Here is a 22,436-nt window from a genome sequence, read left to right as displayed (position 1 = left end):
GTTAGCAGCCACACACAGTATGCTGCAGAAGATGCTCTGAGATTGTGAATTTCCTGTGGAAAGTCAGTCTTATGATTTATTCTTCCCGAGATTTTAAAGATGTCCAGATGAAGCATCCCTCTTCTTGTTCAGGACCATCCTCTCCAGAATGTTTATAATCTTGCCTTACTGGATCTTGTAGAAACCATTAACCCCTTCAGTTTCTAACTGGTGGTTCATTTCTCCTCAGCATTTATTTATAATGATACTTATAAATTATTCCTTTTTATGATGTGTCGAAATCTGGCCCTAAAAGCTTTTCCTGTATTGTCTTATTTAATCCTCATACAATGCTATGCAGTAAGTTATTTTTGCAGCTAAGAAAACTGAACGTCTGGTGTCATGTGACTTGTCTAAGGTCACAGACAGCAAGTAGTAGCACCAGGATTCGTACCCAGATCTCTCAAGAAGGCAAAAAACAAATTGCATACACACCTAAGTATAACACTCTATATTATTCACCCTTCCCTCTTCACAGGCATCTTCTTGAGAAAGTACTCACTATGCTTGGTGATCTCCACCTTTACCTCTCCTTCCCTCCGTGGCTCAGCATAGTTTACACTCCATAGTTTGCCACCCCATCCACACTTTCACTTCCCTCACCAGGACTATCAGTGTCCTATTTCTCAATGCAGTAGACATTGTGCTGTCTGTCCTCTTTTGTATTTGACACTGTTTACCACTCTCATTTTTACAAAACTCTTTTCTCCTTTGGTTTCAATGACACTATCCTTTTGTTGTTGTCTTTTGAGGTGGAGTCTCCCTCTGTCGACCAGGTTGGGGTGCAGTTTTGTGATCTCAGCTCACTGCAACCTCCGCCTCCTGGGTTCTAGTGATTCTCCTGCCTCAGCCTCCTGGGTTCTAGTGATTCTCCTGCCTCAGCCTCCTGAGTAGCTGGGATTACAGGCGCCCGCCACCATGCCTGGGTAATTTTTGTATTTTTAGTAGAGACGGGGTTTCACAATGTTGACCAGGTTGGTCTCGAACTCCTGACCTCACGTGATCCACCCGCCTCCACCTCCCAAAGTGCTGGAATTATAGGTGTGAGCCATTGTGCCCGTTTTTTTTGGTTGCTTTCTGGACATTTCTTTTGAAGGAATTCTTCTACATGACTCTTAAGTGTTGCTGTTTCTCCCTCCATGTTCCATCTTCACTACTGTTATCCCACTCTGTAGATTTTTCCCTAAGCTGGATCATTCACAGAAAGTGCTTGTCTCTCAGATCTATTTCTCCAGCCCAGATGCCTCTCCTAAGCTCTAGACCAGGGGTATCCAGTCTTTTGGCTTTCCTGGGCCACACTGGGAGAAGAATTGTCATGGGCCACACATAAAATACACTAACAATAGCTGATGAGCTAAAAAAAAAAAAATCAAAAAAATCTCATAATGGATTTAAAAAGTTTTCAAATTTATGTTGGGCCATATTCAAAGCTGTCCTGGGCTGTGTGTGGGCCGTGGGTTGGAAAAGCTTGCTCTAGACCCATATTTCCAGTTGCCCACCTTTGTTGAGGCACATCACAGTCACCATGCCCAAAACAATTCCATATTCATCATGGAAGCCTATGTTTTCTGGCATTTCAGATCTCACTCATTAGCATCATTTATTTCGTGATCCATACCGGAAACTTTATTAAAAAAACAAAAAAACAAAACTTGGTGGGGTGTGGTGGCTCACACCTGTAATCCTAGCACTTTGGGAGACCAAGAGAAGTGGATCACTTGAGGCCCGGAGTTCGAGACCAGCCTGGCCAACATGGTGAATCCCGGTCTCTACTAAAAAAATAGAAAAAAAAAATTAGCTGGGCATGGTGGCACATGCTTGTAATCTCAGCTATTTGGGAGGCTAAGGCATGAGAATCGCTTGAACCAGGGAGATGGAGGTTGCAGTGAGCCAAGATCACGCCACTGCACTCCAGCCTGGGGAACAGAGTGAGACTCTCTCAAACAAACAAGCAAAAAAACCTCTCCCTCCTTTTTATCTCCTCCAATGTAATCAGTCTCCCAAATCTTTTTGGAGTGATTGTAAACAGCTTTCCTACCTGCTTTCTCCTTTCCATTCTCCTGTCACTCTTTTTGTTCAATCCATCCATCTCTCACATGGATTACTAAAATGATCTTGTAACTATTATCCCTCTCTCCAATACTGCCTTTTTCCAAACCATCAAATTCCTGAGCCAGAGGGATTTTTTTATACCATGTAAATCTAATTTGAATTCTTCTGTATTCTAATACTTTTTCAGGCCTCTATACTCTTTGCCATACTGTGTTATAATAGATGTTCCTATAGTAGATGTTCCTGGAGCAGAGAAGGCACTCATGGCTGTTTTTAAAAAAAAAATTTTTAATTGGCAAATAAAAAATTATATATACATATATATATAATGTACAACATATTGTTTTGAAATATGTATACACTGTGGAATGGTTAAATTGAGCTAATTATGAATGTTTATTCAATGAAGTGGATGACAAACTGTAGCACTCATTAGCAAAACACTCTGGTATTTACCAATATTTAATTAAATTAAATTAATTTATTTATTTGAGACAGGGTTTTGCTCTGTTGCCTAGCTTCCAAGTAGCTGGTAGAGATGGGTTCTCCCTATGTTTCCCAGGCTGGTCTTGAACTCCTCAGCTCAAGTGATCCTCTCGCCTTGGCCTCGCAAAATGCTGAGATTATAGGCGTTAGCCTCGGCACCTGGCCTTACCAGTGTTTTTAAAAGCTGTCTTTGTTGGATTAAATCCGTCATGCTTTAATTTAAACTGCTTTCTCCTTACTTAGTGGCTATTAAATATGAGGTGAATAACCAGGCTATTATACTCTCTGCAAATATATCTTTCTGTGCATATTATGGTGTTTTGGTTAATTATTTAAGACTTTCACTAAATTACTCCAGCTCTTATATCTCTGATTATATTCTGCTGAATAACCTTAGATACCTTAATCTTCAGTCTTCCTGTGTCTTCTTGTCTAGCCTTTTAGTGACCCTTTTATTGGTCTCCTGACAGACACAAGCAAACTTATTGTGGTTCTTTGAAGTATCTATTCCACTGTAGATCTGGCCAGTGCTAACTCTTGCTTTGTGTTGCTCACATTATCATATCTCCATTTATGCTTATTCATTGTGTTTTTGTAAAGCTAGTGCTGTATACTAACACTTTTTTTTTTTTTGTGACGGAGTTTCGCTCTTATTACCCAGGCTGAAGTGCAATGGCACGATCTCGGCTCACTGCAACCTCCGCCTCCCAGGTTCAAGCGATTTTCCTGCCTCAACCTCCTGAGTAGCTGAGATTACAGGCATGCGCCACCACACCCGGCTAATTTTGTATTTTTAGTAGAGACGGGGTTTCTCTGTGTTGGTCAGGCTGGTCTCAAACTCCCGACCTCAGGTAATCCACCCGCCTCGGCCTCCCAAAATGCTGGGATTATAGGCGTGAGCCACCGCGCCTGGCCCCTAACACTTTTTTTTTAAAGAGACAAGGTCTTGCTCTGTTACTCAGGCTGGATTGCAGTGACGAAATTATAGCTCACTGCAGCCTTGAACTCCTGGGCTCAAATGATCCTCCTGCCCCAGCTTCCCAAGTGGCCAGGATTATAGGTGTGCCCACCATGCCCAGCTAATTTTAAAATTTTTTGTAGAGATGGGGTCTCACTATGTTGCCCAGTTCTGTCTCGATCTCCTGGCCTCAAGCCATCCTCCTGCCTTGGCCTCCCAAAGTGCTGAAATTACAAACATGAGCCACTGCACCCAGCCACAAATTTAACAATTTATTTGATGAACAAAATAATTGTGGTAATATGACACTTAATAAAATAAGCCTAATCTCAGTCCTCATAGTATTTACTTAGCTAGTGAGAAATGCACTAAAGAAATTAACAATGACAATTTTGGGGGGAAGTACTATTGTAAAGGAAGTAGAGGGTGGTATGGAAGCACGTGGCAGGGGCACCTAAACAAGACTTAGGGTGGAAGGGCTCCTTCCCGGAGGGAATGCCCTGAAACATGAGTGAGAATTGGCCAGGTCGGGAAGCAGTTTGCTGGGATTGGAAGGCGGTACTTTTCAGGACCTGCAAGACATTTGGCATAGCTGGGGAGTAGCATGGGAACGGTGAGAGATGCCACTGGTGGGGGAATGTGGGATCATTTTAAGGAATTTAGACTTTATTGTAAGGGCAGTAGAGTACCACTGAAGTGATTTAGTCTGGGAAGGGTCACAATCCAATGTATGTACAGTTTAGAAAGCTACATAGAACATTACTAAGTGTGGAGAAGGAATTACAGCTGGGCATACTGCTCTCTGCAGCAGGGTTTTTCAACTTCAGCACTATTGACATTTGGGGCCAACTAATTCTTTGTTGGGGGAGGGTAATAGAGTGCCATCCTGTGCATTGTGAGATATTTAGTAGCATCTTTGGTCTGTATCCACTGGATGCCAGTAGTACCTCCCCCAACCTTCTGGGAGTTGTGGCAACCAAAAATGTCCCAAACATTGCCAGATGTTCTATTTTAGGGGCAAAATCGCCCTTGCTTGAGGACACTGATCTGGAGACTGAGAGTTAAGAAGTATTAATGTAAGGCCGGGCGCGGTGGCTCACGCCTGTAATCCCAGCACTTTGGGAGGCTGAGATGGGCAGATCACGAGGTCAGGAGATCAAGACCATCCTGGCTAACATGGTGAAACGCCGTCTCTACTAAAAACACAAATAAATTAGCCGGGCGTAGTGGCAGGCGCCTGTGGTCCCAGCTACTCGGGAGGCTGAGGCAGGAGAATGGCGTGAACCTGGGAGGCGGAGCTTGCAGTGAGCAGAGATTGCACCATTGCACTCCAGCCTGGGAGACTGAGCGAGATTCTGTCTCAAAAAAAAAAATAAGTATTAATGTCCTGAAACTAGAACAGGGGCTGTGGGGTGGTGATAGGGCTCCTAATAGTGAGCTTATATAGGTGGATCAAGCACGGTGCTTTAGGGACCATGGTCATTACAATTCTACCCATATAATAGGGAGCTTATCTTTGTTTATTTTAGATAAACATTTTTCCCCCCAACAAATGGCTTTTAATTTTGGTTTTAGTTTGTCAGGTCCAGGACCAAATTCAAGGCATGCTATTCTGTGATGTGGTTTGGTCAGTGTTACTTTGCTGATAACAGTCCCCTTTAGTGGAAAGGGATTTGTTAAAGGGTATCAGGAAGCAAACAAAACAAACAAAAAGAAAAAGGCAGAGAACCAGACTTGGGAGTATGTGGTCCATGAAAATGAACATTCCCATGCAGGACCATTCCACCAGAAGTCACCACCTTTCTCTCCCAGGAGAATCATCTCTGCCACCAGGCTGGCCAGAGTCTCCCAGAGGTGTGCTGCTTTGCTGAATTTAGAGCATATGGCAAAACAAATTGTAAGGCAGTCTAGGAATTTTCACTTTTCCACCTTAAGACCTTATATTAATATTAATAGAAAAGCAAGTCAGAAAGGGATTGGAATTGTTGTGTTTACTGGTCTATGGTATCTGCCACTGTGTGAGAGACCAACTTGTGATCTTAGATTTTTTTTGGTGGGGGGTGTCTAAGAACAGTTCATTCTCATTGCATGGTGTTCCTTTCCTATTAAAATTCTCATATTGCTCTATAAATAACCTGATTCTGTTCGTGTTTGAGTACTTTTGAAAATGCCAATAACATGGCTGGGGGAAGACTATGACTTTGCAGATATCAGTGATACTGACTTCCCTTTGCCCTGGGGGTGAAGTGCAAGTGACACATAGGACTTTGCAGTCTGACCCCAGCCAACCTGGACAGCTTCCACTCTGGCTACTTTCCCTCCCAGCCTCTCCACACCAAGCCTTTCCCCTGTCCTGATCGTGCCATCCTCTCTCATGTCTTTGCTCAAGCTTTGCTTTCTAACTGGAATCCCTTATCCTGTCTTCTATATGAAGAAAACTCCTGCTTGTCCTTCAGGATTCAGCTCAAGCAGTCCTCCTCCTTTGAACTCTTCTCAATTCCCCCAGGAAGAGTTAGGTAGTCTCTCTGCATATTGTAACAGTCATCCCAAGACATTGTAATGATTTGTTTACGTGGTTGTCTCCTCTCAAATGGCTCAAAGGCACCTTAAATGTATGTTGAATAATAATGAGAATGATTTGAGAATGCCGCAGAATGATTTGAATCACTGCCATAGAGTTGATTCCCAAACAAAAGGGAGAGCACAGTAATATTGATGTATAAAGTTCTGCTTGCATATATCAGAGCTTTTTTTTTTTAATTCTCTAGACATGTCTATAGGGGTTTTCATGAAAATTGCTGCTATCCTACTTATTTTTTTAAAGGGGGAATATTTTTGGAGAGCCGTGAGGCAAATTTAAAAAAAGAAAAAAAAAGACCAAAAAAAAAAGAATATTTTTGACTTCTCATAGTGCATGTAATTATTTAAGTTGAAAATATTTTAATGCTACTGTTGTGAATTGCCTACTTTTGTCCAAAATAATGTTTTTAAAATGAAAATATAAATGTGCTTGTAATTATGTTGCATATGCTTTGTTAGAATAAAAATGCTTAAGAAAGGAGAGCAGGGGCTATGGTCAGGGAAGATGAAACAGCTGTTTTAAAAACCGTCATATCCATTGGTTCATTTAATTCTCAGAACAATCCTTGGAGCTAGGGAATATTATTGCCATGACATGGGATTACAAGTTGAAGCTCTGAAAAATATAGTATCTTATCGGAGTCACAAATTCAAACTTGTCTGTGACTGCAAGTCTCATGTTTTTCTAACTTTGCTGGGTTTGGGGTTTAGAACTTTGTATTAAAGTGTAGTGCTATAAGGATAATATTTATTGAAAATAGTGGTATATGAATTTGCTAAGTAAAACTATGTAGAATTAATGTAAAAATGTCCTCAGTTTAAGGAATCCTATTTTAAGAGAGGAAACCTTGTAAAAGTTTCAATGTTATTCATGAAGACTGGCACTTCACTAGATACCTGTCATTTTAGATTATGCAGACATCTGAAAGCATTCTCTCGAAAGCAATTATGATGACAATATAAGAAACTCTTCCTGGGTGACTACACATCATCAGTCAATTCCCTTCTATCTGAGAGAATAAACTTTCTGGAGGAATATAACAGAATAAAGGAAATGTTAATATGAAATACTATGACGAAGTCAAAAGGAGTGCACAGCAGGCAGCTAGGTGGTCATTGATGACCTTGCCAGAGAGCAGGGTATGGTCAAAAGTAAATCGAATGAGGGAAAACAAGCAAGTGGAGACAGCAGATAGAAGAACTGAAGTTTTTCTCTTTTTTTCTTGCTAGAAGCTAGAAGAGGTCTCAGGTAATCTAGTCTAAGCCTTTCATTTTACAGGAAGAAAACTGAGGTCCTTAAAGATAAGCTTCTTGCCCAGGGTCATACAACTAATAAGTAACCAGTGGGGCCTTGAACTACTCTAACCCAAGCCCGGTGATTTCTCTCCTTTACTGCAATTTCTCAAGAAGAAAAGAGAGAAATGTCTGAAGACAGTTCCAAAGAGAAGTCTTTAAAGGTCTCTATTTGAGAAGAGCTGCTAATAAATGAAAACACAGACATTCCCAGAAGCATCCGTTAATTGCATGTGGTCCCATATTTTGTCTGAGCAAGCATGGTGAATCTGACTCTGAGTGAGCAGTCCCCCAACTGTTTATCATCCAGCCAGTTAGGATCCTGGAAAGATTTTTAAGCTCTGAAGGAAGTGCTTAGGATTTTTAGAAAGATAGACCCTACTCCCCATCTGCTTTTGTTGTGCTATAAGTCAAAGGCATTTCTAGTGTTCTCCCCCATGCCCCGTTTAGTTACAGTTAGAATGCTTTACCATGACCCTTCCTGCTTTTTCCAGATTTATTTTCTGGTATCTAACTGCCATTTTTCATTGCATGTTTTAGTATTCTTTGCGTGGTAATATACTTTATCAAGGTGCCTCTGTCATATGCAAATTTATTTTTTTCTGTTTTAGTTTCTGTTTAGTGATAAAATGATTCCCTTCTTTTCTGCTCTTTCATCATTATGATAGTCAAATACTCATGCCAGAGCCTGGTATTGACAGGTCTGTAGGTGATGGTTAAGCTTGAAAGAGATTTTGTTCTAATCCATTTGTTTCCCTCCTCCTCCACCTAGTTCTCATTTTTAACCTAATGACTTTGCCTCATCTCTCTTTGTACTTTAATACACTTCTAAATTCATGCCCCTCTCTTGCAGGTATGATGAAGCCAGCAGGGCCTTTGGGGGCCACTGGCACTAGGGGAATGTTGCCTCCAGGTCCCCCACCTCCTGGACCCCATCAGTTTGGTCAGAATGGAGCTCATGCCACTGGTCACCCTCCCCAAAGGTGAGCTAGGTAGATTCCAACCTTCGTTTGTATATTCTCCTAAAATGATTTCAGAAATACCTTCTAAGCTTGTATGTTTATTGGTTGAAAGTTTGACGTTTTGATGATGTTACACACCCCTGAAAGGATCTGTTAGATAACTGCCCTAGGAAACAAAGCAATAAGAAAAGTTATGGCTGGGCATGATGGTTCACGGCTTTAATCCCAGCACTTTGAGAGGTCGAGTTGGGCAGATGGCTTGAGCCCAGGAGTTTGAGACCAGGCTAGGCAACATAGTGAGACCCCATGTCTACAAAAATAGAAAAAATTAGCCGGCCTGGTGGTGCACGTTTGTAGTCCTAGCTACTGGAGAGGCTGAGATGGGAGGATCCTGTAAGCCCGGGAAGTCAAGGCTGCAGTGAGCTATGATTGTGCCATTGCACTCCAGCCTGGGCAACACAGTGAGACCCTGTCTCAAAAAAAAAAACAAGAAAAGTTATGAAGAAAAAGACAGTATTAGTAGGTATTTAAAAATGTATCAAAAATTACTTGTGTCAATACCATACATGTTAGTTTTGAGTTATATTCAGTTTATTTTAGAATTTTATATCAATTTTAATTCCTTTAGATGCCCATGGCCTTTATTCTTGAATAGAACTTTAAATCATTCTATTTTCTTGGATCCTTCACAGAACTGAGCTCAGTGCCAATGGGTGCTTAATAAATATTTCAAAATTAAATCAGATTGTCGCCAATGGGTCTGTGAGCTTGATGTGGAAGGCACACAGATGCCAGTGAGGGATTATCAAAAGGCAGAGCTGTAGTAAAAACAACACAGAAAATAAATCTTGTGTTTGTGTTTATAATAAATTGAGGAAGGGAAAAGTTCGAAGCAGGCCTGGAGAAGCCAAGATGTATGAAATATTTAGAGCCTGCAGCCCACTAGGGACTAATCCCTGGGAAAGAAGCCAGTATCACACCTTCCCTGTTAGAAATCCCATTATTGTTTATCCGGTGAGGTGTAGCTGCTGAGAACCTGTGCCAAGCCAGTGCCAAGCCGCAGGCAGTGTTTGCTTTGGAGTTTCTCCAAGGATTACCCAGAGGCTTCATTTCTCAGGTTCCTTCCCAGGTAGCAAGGTTTGGGGGTGGGGAGGCATGGGCAGTACCCCCTAGATATGACTGTAGATCCTCCTAATGGTGAAGCCTTTTAGTCATGGCCTTTCATGAAGCCTATAGTCCTCCATAATAGGAAAACTCCCTCTGGGATTTTTTAAAGTCATCAGGTTAATTCTCCTACAGGGCATTTGTGAGCTTGGCACTGGCTGGCTCTTGTTTGTCATGATAACATGACATTTGCCAGTTGAAATGGTAGCTATGGGATGCAGAGGGTAGGTCATTAAGTGTGATTGTGGTTTAAGCTTGGAGCAAGAAGTCAAAGGGTCTTACTCGGGACCTGAACCTACTGCCCTGAGTCTCAAAAGAGTGATAGAAAGGCAAGAGAGGAAGAGCAAAAAGACGGAGAACCAAAATGCTTCTTCTGGTTCAAGCAGTTTACTAACTGTGGACACTGGTGAAGTTCCTTGGCCATGCCTGTCCTCATTTTCACTTGTAAAATGAGAATATAGAATTCTCAGTCCAGAAGTAAAGGGGAGAAGATCTGGAAAAATTCATTGTTGCCGGGTGTGGTGGCTCACAGACTCACTTGTAAAATGAGAATATAGAATTCTCAGTCCAGAAGTAAAGGGGAGAAGACCTAGAAAAATTCATGGTTGCCGGGTGTGGTGGCCCACATCTGTAATCCCAACACTTTGGGAGGCTGACACAAGAGGATTGCCTGAGCCCAGGAGTTCGAGACAGCCTGGGCAACATGATGAGACCCCATCTCTACAAAAAAAAAATTGAAAATTAGCCAAGCATGGTGGCATGCACCTGTGGTCCCAGTTACTTTGGAGGCTGAGGTGGGAGGATTGCTTGAGCCCAGGAGGTCAAGGCTGCAGTGAGCTGTGTTCATGCTATTATATTCCAGGCTGGGTGACAGAGGGAGACCCTGTCTCAAGGCAAAAAAAAAACAAAAAACAAAAAACAAAACTGTTGTAAACTTCCAGGCATCTCAGATATTTTTTTTCAAAGAAAGAAATGCAAAGATTGAACAGCTGGTTTCAAGTTTAGAAGAATGTTTTGGTCACTGGTATTAGCTTGGAATTGATTGATCTTTTTGGTTTATTGCCATTTATTTCACTTGATCAGGTTGCTTAGGAGTGAGTAAACCATGGACTTTACCATCAAGCAGGCCCTAACTTTGTGATTGTGAGCCCAGCACAGGGTCTGGCCCAGTGAAGAGCAGAGGACTCTAGAGTCAGGACATGTTTGCTAATCTTGGCCCAGACAATTACTAGCTAGATAAGTTACCTAACCTCTGTGTGCCTCGGTTTCCTCATGACGATTTTAACAATAATATGTGGTTTTGAGGATTTTAATGATTAATACATGCAGAGTACCTTACACAGTGCACTAGGCCCATGGACTCAACACCTTAGCGTTTGTCAATATCATTTCCATTGGATCTGAAAAGTCCACTGTTTATAGCTTGTCTGTCCTTAGAGCTCAATCTAGTTACTCATGACAGCTCAGGAATCTCTTGATAGCTTAAAGAATCTGCTTTTGTGGTGATTCCTAGGGAAGTACTGACAGATTTTACTCCCTCTCTTCTTCTGTTCACTTGCTACAACTTGCATACTGGATTGAAGGTTAGAATTGGGGTTAAAAAGTGAAAAAGTCAGGGAAAAGTATAGTATTTCAGGCTGAGCCTTCCTGGTTACCATGCTGCCTTGCCCTCATGGGACATGCTTCTGTGAATGTAGCGCAATGCAAGGGTAAAGTGCACCGTGATTGTGCAGGTGAATCACATCAGTCTGATGACAGAGGCTGTCAAAGGGCATAGATGGCATATGACTTTTCTTTGTGGATTCTAGCATTTTATCTGTGTCATTTGTACTTAGTATACCAAAGAAATATTTTAATTTTACTGTATCTAAATTATCAAATAAAAACAAGATATAAATAAGTTACTATGTTGATTTGAATTTAACATGTAAAATTTTTATCTTTAAAATACTGCTATTTTAAATATAATGTTTTATAAAATTTAAAAATCATACCTAGTTATTTGTCTTTTTGATTTGATTGAGGAAGAATAAATGTCTTAAACTTGCAAGCAGTGCTAAAGTTATCTACATAGAGTTACTACTGGGTAGGATATTAAATAAAATCTGCAACCTAAAAATCAGTGTTTTTAATTATAAAATAAAAATTCAATCAGTCAAGTTTAAGTGATGTATTCTGATGAAGAAACAGTGAATTTGAGGGAACAGTGGACCCATTTTCCCAAATTGAAGCTGATATGTGTGAATCTACTAAGAAATTGATTTCAACAAAAGTTGAAGGAAGGAGCAATAAAAATAAGAGAAGTAGTTGTTTTTTCTTCAATTTTATTTAGTGTGGAGAATGATGCTAGGATTTGGTGGAACTTTCATTTTTTCTCTATGGGCTAGGTATTCAAAATTCTGATTTTGTTTCAATCAAATCTTGAAAAATTTGGCATCTTAATTCCGCATACAAACTTCAGCATACATCTCATTTCTTGAGCAATTTATTGCAAACTTGAAAATGGGGAGTGTTTGAAGTTGAACAGGCCACAGAAAACTGAGTCAACTCTCCAGAGGATTAGGATTAAATTGAGGCTAAATTTTCATGTTTTATTAATCATCTGGTAGTAATTCTTTATTGAATTCTTTCCTATGGTGAATCTGCCCTTCTCTGACATTCAGTGAAATGTAAATTAAAATATATACTTGACATTCAATGAAACCATAAATTAAAATATAAAATTGAATGTTTTTCAGTCCAGAGCCATGTTGAATAAAGGCAGTCAACATGAGAAACATTTATTTAACTCTATATGGTTCTTAATTTTAACATTATATTTATAGCAAAAAAAAAAAAAAAAAGGGATCACTCCATTTCACATGCTCTTTTTCAGAATTTGAAAGCTAAGAGCTACAGAGATTAAGTGGCTTACCTATAGTTACACACCAGGTTTCTACACTAGGGCAGGAGGACCTGGATTCCCACCTCAGCTTTGTACAACATGCTATGTGACTTTGAATAAAGTAATGAAATTAAAAAATATTGGCTAAGTGCGGTGGCTCATGCCTGTAATCCCAGCACTTTGGAAGGCCAAGGCGGGCGGATCACGAGGTCACGAGATTGAGATCATCCTGGTCAACATGGTGAAACCCTGTCTCTACTAAAAATACAAAAATTAGCTGGGTGTGGTGCTGCGTACCTGTAATCCCAGCTACTCGGAAGGCTGAGGTGGGAGAATCACTTGAACCTGGGAGGTGGAGGTTGCAGTGAGCCGAGATCTTGCCATTTTACTCCAGCCTGGGCGACAAGAGCGAAACTCCGTCTCAAAAAAAAAAAAAAAAATTAAACTAATTTGTATGTTTAAGATGTTCTTTCATCTCTTCCCTCATTTATGTGAGGCATTTATATGAGGGGTTTGTTAGCCATTTAATACTATTCTATTTATTTTAAAATTGATAATAATTGCTTTTAAAAACCAAATCTATTTAAGACTTACCATATTTAAGTTGGTCAGAAAGAAATAGTTTATTTGTGAATTTCTGAAACCTAACTCCTGGGGTATATGTTAGGCACTGAATCATAAGTAGGCATTTATGGGTTGAAAGTAATAACTGATGGTTATATAGTCTCTCATTCTCTATTTTAAATCCTTAACCTTTGTTAAGTTAAAAAAAATACTTGAAGCTGCTTGTGTTATAACTCCTGTTTGAAATATATTTTGTCCTACCTGTATTGTAAAATCAAAAAATGATTCACAGAACTGTATATTTAAAAGTACTAACATTTATGACACACCTTTGAAAATGTTTTGGAGAGTTTTTTTCTCCATATAAATGCAACATCCCCAGTTTCTGCTTATCAAATCCAACATCTGTAACCATACCTCATTGCATCCATGAATATATTCTATAGTACATGTATATTCTGCCTGTGTGGAATTGCTTCATTTATTCCCCATGACAAACTTTTTTTTTTTTTTTTGAGACGGAGTCTCCCTGTGTTGCCCAGGCTGGAGTGCAGTGGCGCGATCTTGGCTCACTGCAAGCTCCGCCTCCCAGGTTCACGCCATTCTCCTGCCTCAGGCTCCCAAGTAGCTGGGACTACAGGCGCCCGCCACCACGCCCGGCTAATTTTTTGTATTTTTAATAGAGACGGGGTTTCACCGTGTTAGCCAGGGTGGTCTCGATCTCCTGACCTCGTGATCCGCCCTCCTCGGCCTCCCAAAGTGCTGGAATTACAAGCATGAGCCACCACGCCCCGCGGACAAAGTTTTTGTAAAAGACGAAAAAGTATTATTTCTTAAAAAGAAGAAATGTTTTCGTCTTAGGAAACAATGGATTTACAAAACAGACCTTTAATTCTTGAAATCATTTTTTAGTGATCACAACATATTTTAAATGTGTCATGCAGGACTAGAATTATATTTTTTGTGCTTGTGTTTCACCAGTGTCATTAACTGATTAGAGATATAAAGAAAACTTTTACTGTGAAAAGTTAATGTTTGTATTTTCTATCTTTTATTCATTTTCTTCCAAAAAGTATTTAAGTCAAAGGGTGCTTAGCCTAACTGTGTTGGGCTTTTTGAAAAATTTGACAGGAGAGAAATTGGATAGTTTTGTGTAACAGTATTTTTGGGTTACAATGTTATTCATTCCATTATTTCTAGCCAGTTTTCTGCTATAGGATAGCTTGTACTTGTGCGTACAATGGAAAGAATGGAAAGACCATTTTCTTTTTTTTTTTTTTTCTTGCAACATGTATTTTATTAGGCAGCCTTTCTGTATCATTACAGAAGAGTCCTAAATTATAAAGTCAATTCCGGCTACTGATAAAACATAGACTGCAGAAATAAGCTGTTCAGAGGTATGAGCGGAAAAGAGCATTTTCATCACTCACCTATTTATCTCAAAGTGTGAGATGCTATTCTGCAAATATGCTTAATGTCATGCACTCAGAGTAATGGTTGGAAGGTTAATTTTCTGTTTTGTTTATAATAATTATTCAATTTAAACATATGGAGAAAAATGACAAGATAAAATTAGTGTGATGCTTTGAAAAGTGCACTCACTGAAGACCTGGAAAAACGCTGGTCCTAGTGTTGTCACAAATAAATTGTGGGACTTCAGGCAAGCACTGGCTTCCCTCAGGCTCTGCTCCTAACCTCTCAATGGCAGTAGGGGGCAGAAGGCAAGACATGGGCCATGGGGAAATAGTTTCCAGTTTTCAGATAGAGAAATTGAAATCAGAGTATACCATTTGGGAAAACTTAATTTAAAATTTAAAATTCATAAGAATTTATAATGTGACTCTCAGGCAGGCTTTAATCGCGTTTGGCAGATTAACCATGCTAGGCACATTGTCCAGATAGCGGCCATTGTTTAATGCAGAACAAGAAAAAATAAACATCTAATAAGTTCAAGATAAATCAAAGGTAAAGCATGATGTAATTTTTAGATTTTTTTTTTTTCTCTTTGGGACAGGTCTGGCTCTGTTGCCCAGGCTAGAGTGCAGTGGTGCAGTCTCAGCTCACTGTAGTCTTGACCTCCTGGGCTCAAGTGATCATCTTACTTCAACCGCCCAAGTAGCGCCACCACTCCTGGCTAATTTTTTATTTTATTTTGTTTTATTTTTTGTAGAGAAGGGGGTCTCACTATGTTGCCCAGGCTGGTCTTGAATTCCTGGGCTCAAATTGTCCTCCCACCTCAGCCTCCCAAAGTGCTAGGATTATAGGCATGAGCCGCTGCTCCTGGCTGTATTGTTTTCTTGATTTCCATTCTTTTGATGATTAACTTTAGTATAGATAAGGCTCTGGTTGGCTCAGTTTCCCAAATTGATTTCCAGAACTGGTTCTATGCTCACATTAGGATTTTTTTTTTCTGTCTTGGCATGTTCAGCATGTGAGCATAAATATAAGATGATGCTACATGATCATATTGAGTTCATGTCAAGCTTAATTAAAGATTTTGTATATAGTATCAGTCATTTTCCTAGGCCTACTAGACAGGCTTAATTTAATTTTACAAGCTATTAACATTATTGTACGCCATTTGCTTGAGACGCTGTGATATTGTTTGACATCCTGTTTTCCTCTCTCAGATTTCCAGGCCCTCCACCTGTCAACAATGTGGCATCCTCATATGCACCATACCAACCCTCTGCACAATCTTCTTATCCAGGTCCTATATCCACTTCATCTGTCACCCAGCTGGGCAGCCAGCTCAGTGCTATGCACATCAACAGCTATGGTAATAGTTTTATTATTAGTGTTTATTGACTGCCTTGTGTCCTGGTCATTTTTAATGAGAGAGGTTTTCTTCATTTTTAAAATAGATGTAACTAGGGCATACTGTGTTGAAGTAGTATTTGGACATTTTTAATAATAAAGCATCTATCTTATGTATGGCTATAGTTAATTGTTTTCTTGATCATGCTGCCACTTATTTCAAGGTAATTGAAGGACCCTCAGAATACCTTCCATTCAATGATTGAACAATAAGAAAAGACAAAAAATGCTGATTTCACAAATAAACATTAGAATAGTGAAATTACTTTAAGAAATAAATAAGGATAATTTAAACCTTGTATTGTTTATGATGGGGCCCCCAAATCAGAAATATAGTACTCATTGTTTCACAGTGCATTTTAATTATGTGTTTAGATCATGGAAAGAATGGAAGCTCAGATGTTGTGAGGCAGAAAAGAGAAGATAGGAGAGGAAAGAGTCACAGTACTGAGATTTACATCAACAGAAATGCTGTATATCCTGTGAGTCATGGAAAGCTCCACTGTAATGACAGCACAGTCGGCCATTTATCTAGATGAAGAATGTTTCCATGTTACTTAAAATTAGTTTTCTGAAGTATCATTAAAACCCCTCTATTTTCTGTCTTTTACTCATTTCAAAATGGATAAGTCTACAAAGAAGCAACCCAATTTCCCATAATCAGAGAAAGGAAAACATAATCTGGTTTTACAGCTATTTCCAATATGATTGGAGAGCATGTTGGTGGCCCTTCTCTTGTATCTGGTTATTTCTACCTAATTCTGAAATTTGTTTGGTTAAGTCATGCACAGGATGCAAATAATTTATTGAATGTGCAATTTACCTGAGTAATGCTTGTTATGTAATAGAATTTTTATATGATTTTCTAGATTTGTACCAGATACAGATGCTTTAATTAATGCATATATCATGTAATTACACAACTGAGTTAAAATTTATTCTATGAATTCCCTCACTTAAATTATAAATGTTGCTTTTACCTTTTAAAAATTTTCCAGGCCAGGCATGGTGGCTCACACCTATAATCCCAGCACTTTGGGATGCCAAGGAGGAAGTATTGCTTGAGCCCAGGAGTTTGAGACCAGCCTGAGCAATATCACGAGACCCCAACTCTACAAAAAAAAAAAAAAAAAAAAAAGAACTTGGCATGGTGGTGTGTGCCTGTAGTCTCAGTTACTTGGGAGGCTGAGGTGGGAGGATCACTGGAGCCCAGGATGTTGAGGCTACAGTGGTCCATTATCTTGCCATTGTATTGCAGCCTCAGTGACAGAGCAAGACCCCGTCCTTAAAAAAAAAAAAAAAATCCCAGTTGTATAAAATAGCATTTGTTCTATTTTCTGAATGAAGATTTCAATTTGTGGCAAAAAACCCAAACATGTGTTTCTAAGGGTGTCCTCTTGCTTTATGTCAGGAAAACAAACATCTCTGTCATGTACTTGGCAGAAGTCAGAGAGTTGAGAAATGTGGTATTTAAGTGGGCTGGTCTCCTTTCTCACACAGGTTCAGGCATGGCTCCTCCAAGCCAGGGACCCCCTGGCCCTCTGTCAGCCACATCATTGCAGACTCCTCCACAACCTCCACAGCCGTCCATTTTGCAGCCTGGATCTCAAGTTCTTCCACCACCACCCACCACACTCAATGGTCCTGGTGCCTCACCTTTGCCTCTACCAATGTACAGACCAGATGGGCTCTCTGGGCCTCCTCCTCCAAATGCCCAGTACCAGCCCCCACCTCTTCCAGGCCAGACCTTGGGTGCTGGATATCCTCCGCAGCAGGGTAAGGCAGACAGGGTACAGGGGAAGGCTTTGTGTTACCCAGGGGAACCCTTAACTGAAAATCAGCTTTGTTCCTATGTTACTAGGTATCTGTCACTTACTTTTAAGAAATGGTAGTTTTTGAAGAGTTTCGGCAAGAGCAAAGAAATGGAGAACCACACTCATACTTGACTCCTTGCCTTTTTTAATAAGATGAAAAATACAACATGCTTGACTGAACAGCATAATATCGTCAACAAGTCTTACATGCTGGATTTGGGATGATAGTCATTTCTCTTTAAATTTTTTCCAAGCAGCCAACTCTGGTCCCCAGATGGCAGGCGCACAACTGTCTTACCCAGGAGGCTTCCCTGGAGGTCCTGCACAGATGGCTGGTCCGCCACAGCCCCAGAAGAAGCTGGATCCTGACTCTATCCCTAGCCCAGTAAGTGCTCTTCTCACTCTCACAGTCTCACTCACAAAGGAGCATTAATTTTTCTCAGCAACTTATCAGTTTGTTAGCATTTATCCTGTTCATTAGCATAGAAGTTAGGAGATACTCATCACATAGAGGGAAGGCTTCCTTCCTTATATGCATGTATGGGGGAAAGCATGCTAGGGTTATGGGCATACTAAAGGTCTCCATGAAAGAGCAGCCTGTGCTGATTTTTTTTTTCTTTTTTTTGGTGTCATATAAACTTGGCAGTGTCTACAATGTTTACATTGACATATTTTGGCAGTATCGCTATTTAATGAGTAATTAACAGACTATATCCTATAGAAATATGCTATTTTAGATAACTAAAGGATCCTTTTCAATAAGAGAAACCCATAGAGACTGAAAGTATATTTTACATCTTGCACAATAAAAAAACAAAATTTTTTTAATGTAAAGTTAGAACTAAACTCTTCACTCAAGTGATTTCTTTGGAGGGTTACTCTTTAATAATTTTATCAGTCAAGCTTTGCAAGGCCATTCTGCATAGCAAACAATCCCCAACTTTGCTTACAACTGCAAAGATGTATTTATCACTCAGTTTACATGTAGGCTGTGGCAGCTGCAGATTGGCTTTAGGCTCTGCTTCATCCGTCCTTATCATTCCAAAATCCAGCGTGAAGAGGCAAACACTACTGAGGACATGCTATTTTGTGACATAGGGAGGAAACAGAGCTGGCCAAAATGTGCAACAGCTCTTAAAGCTTCCACTCATGTGTGGCATGTGTCATAACCACTCATGTGCCCTTGGCTGAAGCAAGTCATAAAACAAAGCCCAATGTCACTGAGGCAGGGAAGCTGCCAATCTTATGGCATTGGGATGTAAAATCCTTTTGGAATAATAATGAAATTGGCTACAGTTTATTTTGTGTCTTTGAATAGGTTCGATAAACATAAGTACTTGAAGAAGTTAGAAATAAAGGAGCAGGAAAAGCTACCATATTAGCTAACTTATGCTGTGTAACCAACTGCTACAAAACAGTAGCTTAGCACTACTGTTTATTAATACTCATGACCCAGTGGGTTCCCGGTTTTGCTAATCTGGGCCAGGTTCATCTGATTTTGGCTGAGCTTGCACATGCATCTGGGGTCAGCTGGAGGCTTGACTAGAGTGTGGATGGTTTAGGATAATGTATTAGTTTCCTGTGGCTGCTGTAACAAATTACCACAAATCAGGTGACTAAAAACAACAGAAATGTATTCTCTCACAGTTCTGGGGACCAAAAGTCCAAAATCAATGTGTTGGCAAGTGCTATGGTTTGAACATTTGTCTTCTCCAAAACTCATGTTGAAACTTAATCTCCAGTGTGGCAGTGTTGAGAGATGATTGGGTCGTAAGGGCTCTGCCCTTGTGAATGGATTAATCCGTTCATGGATTAGTGGGTTAATGGATTAATAGGTTATCATGGGAGTGGAACTGGAACTGGTGGCCTTATAAGAAGAAGAAAAGAGACCTGAGCTGGCACGCTCAGCGCCTTTGCCATGTCATGTTCTGTGCCGCTTTGGGATTCTGCAGAGTCTCCACCAGAAGAAGGCTCTCACCACATGTGGCCCCTCAACCTGGGACGTCTTAGCCTCCATAGCTATAAGAAATAAATGTCTTTTCTTTATAAATTACTGTTTCAGGTGTTATAAGCAATGAAAAACGGACTAAGCAGGGCTGTGCTGCCCCTGAAGGCTGTAGAGGAGAATCTGTTCCTAGGCTCTTTCAGCTTCTGGTGGCTCCAGGTCTTCCTTGGCTTGTGACCATGTGACTCCAGTCTCTGCTTCTGTGGTCACATTGAGTCCTCCTTCTCTTTGTGTCTTCTTCTCTGGGTGTCTGTCTCAAAATTCCTCTGCCTCTTTCTTATACATGTGATTCCATTCAGGGCCAGGATAAGCTCCTCCTCTCAAGATCCTTAACTTAATAAAATTATTTTGCCATATGAGGTAATGAAATGGAAAAGGTTCCCTCGTCCCCCTTGGAGGGCATGCAGTGGGGGTGTGGCTCGCTTCTTCAGTGCTCCAAAGCTCAAATCTCTAGGGGAGGATACAGATGGGCAGGCTGTGGGGCTCCGACTCCCATGGCAGTGTCTAGGGGTGAATGTTTACAGCTGAAGTCCCAGTGGGCATGTGTTACAGGGTGCTCTTTTAGTTTGCCGTCTATAGGGGACTTGTATTAACCAGCTCAATTAGACCCCTTCCTTATCACAAGGACAGAGGGATTTCTGTATCCCAGGTTTTTGCCTTGCTGTACTGGAAGAATTGGATCACACATGGGCTTGGAGAATGAGTGCAAGGTTTTATTGAGTAGAAGTAGCTCTCAGCAGGTGGGGGAGCCAGAGGGAGATGGTTTTCCTCTGGAGTCCCACCACTCAGTGGCCCTGGCTCTCCTCCGACTGCCCTGGCCAAACTCCGCCTCTTCCCATGTCTGTCAGTGTGCTCTTCCACTGGCGTTCTCCCTCCACGTCCTCTCGCTGTCCAGCTGCTTGTATCTTTATCCGCTGATGTGCTCCTCTCCACGTCTGGCTGCCTTTGTGTCTCCCCACTAGGAACTCGGGTTTTTATAGGCCCAGGATGGGGGTATGGCGGGCCAGGGTGGTTTTGGAAAATGCAACATTTGGGCACGGAAGGAGGAGTGCCTTGTCCTCACCTAGGTCCGTGGGGGTAGATCCCTAACCAGGGACCCACCTTTCTCTACCCAGCACTTCCCTGCCCCCCTCCCGTATCAGTAATATTCACAGATTTCAGAGATTAGGACATGGACGTATCTTTCTGAGGGCCACCACTCTGCCCATCATAGATAGTGTCAATTGTGTGTCTTGTGTTTGGTACCCATCTGTTGATGAGGAATGACCAGGCCACATTGTCAAGTAGGGTATACTGGGTTTGTTCATGGGGTGGCAGACATCCAAAAGGGAAGGTAGGAGTGTACGTGGCCTTTTGAGGCTTAGGCTTGGAACTGGCACATCGCTACTTCTGCTACATTTTCTTGGCCAAAGCAAGTCCCAAGACTGCCTCAGATTCAAAAATGGACTTTGCCTTTTGATGGGAGGAGGGGCAAGGCAACATTGAAAAGAGCATTGATACAGGGAAGTGTAGATAATTTTGGCCATTTTTGTAATCTGTCACTTATTCTGTATTTGAATTTAAAGTTGAAGATTTGTAATACTGTATACTGCTGTAAGACGTTAGAAATTAAATTTTGACAATTCTTAGTGCCTTTATTGATAATCATATTGCCAGTCATTACTTTTATGGCTTAAAAGAAAGAAGGAGGGAGATTTATTTTAAGTAATGGTTTTACTTCATTATGGGGACTGAATGGGAAAGTTAGGAGAGCAGGCTGGAGACCCAGGGAAGAGTTGATATTGCAGCTCAAGTCTAAAGGCATCTGGAAGCAGAATTTTCCTCTTTCTCAGGGAACCTTTTTCTCCTAAGACCGTCCGCTGATTAGATTAAGCCCAGCCACATTATGGAAAGTAATCTGCTTTACTCAAAGCCTGCCTGTTTAAATGTTAATTAGATCTTAAAAAATACTTTTAAAATACTTTCATAGCACCATTTAGACTTAGACTGGTGTTTGTCCCAAAAATGGCCTGGCCAAGTTGACACATAAAATTAACTGTCACATCCCCTTTCTCTTGCATCATCTGCACTTCTTTGAAAACGAACTTAAATTTTTCTGTGTCTAGATCATTCTCGTCAGAATATAAATATCCTATGATGCCTCCCATCATTAATAAAAGAAGCTTTCCTTGGCCTCTCCCCAAACCTGGATTCAGTTTCCACCCATCTCCTGGCTTTCTTTTAAAGCAAGAAATCTCCCAAAGAGTTGCCTATATCTGCTGTTTTCACTTAATCTCCTCCCACTCTCTCCTGATCCTATTCCAGTTTAGATTTCATCACCACAACCCCACAATACTGTGCTAGTCCAATTACCAATGACTTCCTGTTACCAAATCTAATGGTCTATTCTCAGCTTTCATGTGATTTGACATCAGCAGCAATTTGACACATCTGTTTACTCCGTTCTCCTTGAAATGAAACTTTTACATTTTGCTTCTGGGATTCCACCCATTTGCTTATATCTCTGCCTACCCCACTGGAGGCTGTGTCTCCTTTGTTAATGTCTCCTCATCTCTCTGACTACCTACTGTTAGAAGTGTCCTAAGGCTTAGTCTTTGGACCTTTCCAAAGACTTAGTCTTAGTGTTTGGACATTTCCTTTCTCCATTGGCATTTACTCTCTGGATAACACTTCTCAAAATGTGCTCGCAGGACAGCACCATCAGCATCATCTGGGAGCTTATTAAAAATTCATGTTCTCAGGCCTCAGCCCAAACCTACAGAATCAGAATCTCTAAGGGTAAGGCCCTGGAATCTGTGTTTCAACAAGCTCTTCAGAT

At 40.7% G+C, this 22,436-nt stretch overlaps 1 protein-coding gene across 7 annotated transcripts in view; it reads left to right on the top strand.

The window, feature by feature from the left end:
• Positions 1-22,436, top strand: part of SEC24D (SEC24 homolog D, COPII coat complex component) — a 115,813-nt gene that overhangs the window by 5,639 nt on the left and 87,738 nt on the right. For 3 of the 7 annotated variants that reach the window (XM_019025766.4, XM_019025767.4, XM_019025765.4), the window contains exons 3-6: positions 8,262-8,391; positions 15,613-15,761; positions 17,300-17,575; positions 17,868-17,998. In XM_019025766.4, coding sequence (XP_018881311.2) covers positions 8,262-8,391; positions 15,613-15,761; positions 17,300-17,575; positions 17,868-17,998 — 686 coding nt within the window. Of the gene's footprint in view, positions 1-8,261; positions 8,392-15,612; positions 15,762-16,154; positions 16,282-17,299; positions 17,576-17,867; positions 17,999-22,436 lie in introns of those variants that run through there. The other 4 variants (XM_055385505.2, XM_055385504.2, XM_004040319.4 and 1 more) reach the window with 2 other exon arrangements.

The sequence above is a fragment of the Gorilla gorilla genome, chromosome 3 (genome assembly GCF_029281585.2).
Source record: "Gorilla gorilla gorilla isolate KB3781 chromosome 3, NHGRI_mGorGor1-v2.1_pri, whole genome shotgun sequence".
Lineage (NCBI taxonomy): Eukaryota > Metazoa > Chordata > Mammalia > Primates > Hominidae > Gorilla > Gorilla gorilla.
The sequence above is the reverse complement of the archived record's forward strand: the minus strand, read 5'-3'. Positions and strand labels throughout refer to the sequence as shown.